At 41.0% G+C, this 4,497-nt stretch overlaps 1 protein-coding gene across 1 annotated transcript in view; it reads right to left on the bottom strand.

Annotated features, from left to right (window-relative positions):
* LOC104996373 (protocadherin beta-18-like) overlaps window positions 1–1,776 on the bottom strand; it is a 5,428-nt gene extending 3,652 nt beyond the window's left edge. The window contains 2 exon segments of the mRNA XM_010850633.1: window positions 6–708; window positions 711–1,776. Coding sequence (XP_010848935.1) covers window positions 6–708; window positions 711–1,587 — 1,580 coding nt within the window. The 5' untranslated portion in view covers window positions 1,588–1,776.
* Window positions 1,777–4,497: the final 2,721 nt, after the last annotated feature.

The following is a 4,497-nucleotide window of genomic DNA, read 5'->3' as shown; positions in this document are numbered from 1 at the left end:
GGAACTCGAAGGCTCTTAGGGCCTCGTAGTCCAGGGACGTGAGGGCGAAGAGGTGGCCGTTGTCGGGGTTGATGGACACGAGGGAGGCGAGGGGCACGAGCGGGTCGGGCGGCGGCAGCAGCGAGTAGGTGACCTGGGCGTTGGCGCCCGCGTCTGTGTCTGTGGCGCTGACGCTGCCGATGTGCAGGGCGGGGCTGTTGTTCTCGCGGACCCACAGGGTGTAGGAGGTCTGGGTGAAGGTGGGGGCGTTGTCGTTGACGTCGGACACCAGCACGGTTATGTTGTGCTCGGTTTTCAGTCTTGGGGTTCCCATGTCAGTGACCGTGATGGTTATGATGTACTCAGCTTTACTCTCTCTGTCCAGTGGGCTCTCTGTTTCCAAGGTGTAGAAATTCTTGAAATTACGCTTCAAGAGAAATGGAAGGTTGTCCTGAATTGAGCAAACCATCCTCCCGTTGTCTCCAGAGTCTTGGTCTCTGAGGCTAAAAACCGCGACCACCATTTCCGGCGATGAATTTTCTGGTATGGGGCTGGTAAGAGATGTTACGACTACTTCTGGCGGGTTGTCATTTACATCTACAACACTAACTAAAATTACTGATTTTCCTGAAAGGCCCCCACCGTCAATGGCCTGAATATTTATTGTGTAAGACTGAAGTAATTCGAAATCCAGAAACGCTTTTAAACGGACTTCACCAAAAATTGGATTTCAAATGTCTTCTGTATGTCTCTGGAAACGTGGGAAAATGAGTAAGATAGTTCTCCATTTATTCCTGCATCTAAATCTGTAGCAGACACCCTGACGACCAAGAAGTCCAGAGGGCTGTTTTCTGGTATCGGAACCTCATAGACGGACCTCTCAAACTGTGGGGCATTGTCATTGATATCTAAGACCAACACACGCACCAGTGCAGTTCCAGACCTCGCTGGAGACCCTCCATCCAGGGCTGTAAGCGTTAATCTAAGCTCAGGCTCCTTTTCTCGATCCAGAGGTTGGTCCAGTAACAGCTCTGGGTATTTTCTACCGTCCTCACTGTCTTGCAGTTTAAGGTGGAAATGAAGATTGGGATTTAACGTGTAGTTTTGGACACCATTCTTTCCTACATCTAAGTCCTGAGCGTTATCCATTTGGAACGAGGTTCCTGGAGCAGTGCTTTCTGAGATTTTCAGAAGTATATGTTTGTTTGTGAACGTGGGAGTGTGATCATTTATGTCTTCAACCCAAAGCTCAGCCCGAAAAAATTGCAAAGGATTTTCAAGTAATACCTGGAAATACAATATACATGGCTCGGTAAGATCGCAAAGTGCCTCCCGGTCCGGTTGCTCATTTAAGAGCAAGTTGCCAGTCTGCAGATCCAACCGCAAGTGTGGTTTATAATCGTCAAAGATGACTCTGGCCCCTCGTGCAGCCAGGTCTTCCACACCCAAACCTATGTCTTTCACCACATTGCCTATAAAGGAGCCGATCTCCGTTTCCTCTGCTACAGAATACCGCCAGGTCTCTGAACACACCAAAGACCCTCCCAGGAAAACAAAGAAAAGCAGCACTTGCCTTATCTGCTGAGGGTTTCCTTTTCCTAGCTCCATGGCTCCCTAGTCAAATGCCTTTCTGCGGAAACATTTCAATGCAATCTCAAACAGCTTCTCTCATCTATCAGCATGAACCTTTGGGAGCCTGAAGACTTGCAGTTTTGTGGCAAAGGAGTTTCTGGCTCCCTAGCTTTCTCTTGAAAGCCTCTTTTAATCACTGGTTCTCCGGCACTTCCAGTTCTAAAGGTTCACGGAAACCAGAGCGTCTGATGGTACAAATATTTCCCAATGTTATCCTGCAGCGCCACCACGCGACTCTGCAGATTCTCAGGTTTTAAATATAGTTAAGTAAGTTTGAGACAAAATATTAATTTATCCTATTTGTTGATGATGCAAAAGGTATTTTCTCCTGTTTTCCTATATTTCTCCTATATTTCTTTTCTGAGTTTTTTCTTTGTGGTATGTGATGCTGTTACTTTTACGTCTTTAACACAATAGACTACAATCTCTAGAGCTGTGGTGGATATAAAAAGCGTATTTAAGGTATCATCCCAAGCTAAGTTATGCTCCCTCTGAAGACAATATATAAAACAACTAAAAATAGTTAAGAGGACTCTTTTATGTAATTGACTTAGTGAGCAAGAGTTTCCAAGGAAAATTGGAAATGGGACCAGAGAACTTAGTCTTCTCTAGGTATCGGCAAATACACTTCAAAAAATGATAAGGATAAAGGCATGCACTGGAAACTGAACCTGCTATATGAAAACAGTTGTTCAGGGGAAGCTGAACAATACTGGCTGGGTAAATGGTACTGTTTATTTAGGAATACTCCATAAGTGACCTACCTGGCATTAGTAGAAAGTAAATGCTCATCAGTATTGAATAACATAAGATATGTCCAGTTTCTGTCAACATTTTTAAAAAGTTGAACGAACTGGAGCCCAGTTTAGTTGTGGAACTTAATTCTGTTTTGTACACCCAAGCCTTTCAGAGACATAATTCTACATATTTTATTCCTCCATTCATTAATTTGTTTGGCAAATATTTATTGAGCATATACTTTGTGCTAGGCATGGTGATTAGTGTTGGGGTAGAATGGGAAACAGACAGACATAGTTTCTGTCCTGAAAGATGGAGGCAGAAAAGTGATCACATATTTAAAATAGAGCATAATGAATGCCATGATAAGCAAAAGTTCATGCTTGTATAAGAGCATAGATGAGGGTCACCTAACCAAAATTTGGAATACAGGAAAGACTTTTCTGGAAAAAGTAAATTCTGGTTTGATACATGAAAAATGAGTATGAGTAATCCAAATAAAAATTGGACATGGGCTAAAATTTCCAACAAACTAAAAACATGGTCGTACAGATCCAAAATGAAAGAAGTGTTTTGGAAGAACTGAAATAGGATCAGTGTGGCTGAGCCATAGAGCAAGAAGAGAGAAATGGTGAGATTGGAAAGATCAACAAATAATTTTGTAACACATGCCAAGGTATTTGGACTCTACATAAATAGAAATGTGAGATTATTGAAAGGTTGTAAGTAGAAAAGTGACATGACCCAGTTTTATTTTTTAAAAGATCATCTTGTTTCAGGGTTGATGATAAATCACAGAGGAGTAAGACTAAAGGCAAGGGACAGATTAGTAGTTGTTGCATTAATACAGTTAGGTGATACTGCTCTCATCTACAAATGCAGTTATAGAGTTGTATTAGGATAATAAAGATAAAATATGCAGTATGTGGTGATTAAACAGAGTAGGATAAGAATGAGTAAATGTACTTTTTTTTTTTCAGGCTTAGGGAACTGGGTGAGTGTTAGTTCTGTTAACTGATAGAGTGAACACAGGAAGACCAGAAGGCATACGTATAGAGCTAGAGAAAACATTTAGTTTTGATGAAGGGAAAATTTTGATGTAAAACATGTTGAGTTTGAGGTGTCCATAGAGCATCCATATAAATTATTACATAAATAATCTTACATTATATAAAGTGAGGAAGGAGGTTTGGGCTGCAGAGAAAATTTGGGACTTATTGATCTGAATGGTGACTGAAGCCCTTAGAGAAATAATGTAAGTTGTAAATTAAGAGAAGTATGTTTGAATTTGTGATTTTAGAGATGCAGCTCTAAAAGACTACTCTATTTAGAAGTGGTCATGGTCATATAGATCTACTAGACTAGGGAAGAATTGGATGTCACTTGAGATGAAGATAGACAGTAAGTCAAATTCCTGGACTTAGGACTGTAGTAAGGGAGGGACAGAGAAAAAGTATAAGAAAGTGTATTTGAAAACTAACTTTACCCCACTTCTCTCCCATGATCTTGATTAATTTTAAATCAACTGACATCCAGTTAACTTGATTCCCTTATTTGATGACAAGCAAAGACTATTTAGGAAGGAAGGTTTGCTAATTTCTTTTAGCACTTTGAAGGTAGTTTACTTTTTAAAAATTTCCATTGCTACTGTTGAGAAATTGTCAACATGGAACACAGCTTTCAGTCTATCATGTGTTTAAATACGAAAAGTCTTTTGCCTATGACTTTTCTTTTAAAAAAATTCTGCTTTTTTCAAATTTCACTATGATGTTTCCAGGTATGGTTATCTTTTGTTATCCTGTTAGGCTTATTTGGGTCTCTTGAATCTGTGCACTTATGTTTTCATTAATTCTGAAGAATTCCCAGCCATTTTTTTTTTTTAGATTGATTTGTTGGCTGCACCAGGGTCTTCATTGCTGCATGCAGGCTTTCTCTAATTGCAGCAAGCAGGGGCTACTCTCTAGTTGTGGTGCTTGGACTTCCCATTTTGGTGGCTTCTCCTGTTGAGCACCAGCTCTAGGGCGCAGGGGCTTCAGTAGTTCCCTCTAGCAGCATGTAGGATCCTAGTTCTTAGATCAGGGATCCAACCTATGTCTCCTGCTTTGCAAGGTGGATTCTTAACCACTGGACCACCAGGGAAGTCCCCCA

Source organism: Bison bison, unplaced genomic scaffold, assembly GCF_000754665.1.
Source record: "Bison bison bison isolate TAMUID 2011002044 unplaced genomic scaffold, Bison_UMD1.0 scf7180017864291, whole genome shotgun sequence".
Lineage (NCBI taxonomy): Eukaryota > Metazoa > Chordata > Mammalia > Artiodactyla > Bovidae > Bison > Bison bison.
Note: the sequence above shows the minus strand (reverse complement) of the source record. Positions and strands in the feature narration are given on the sequence as shown.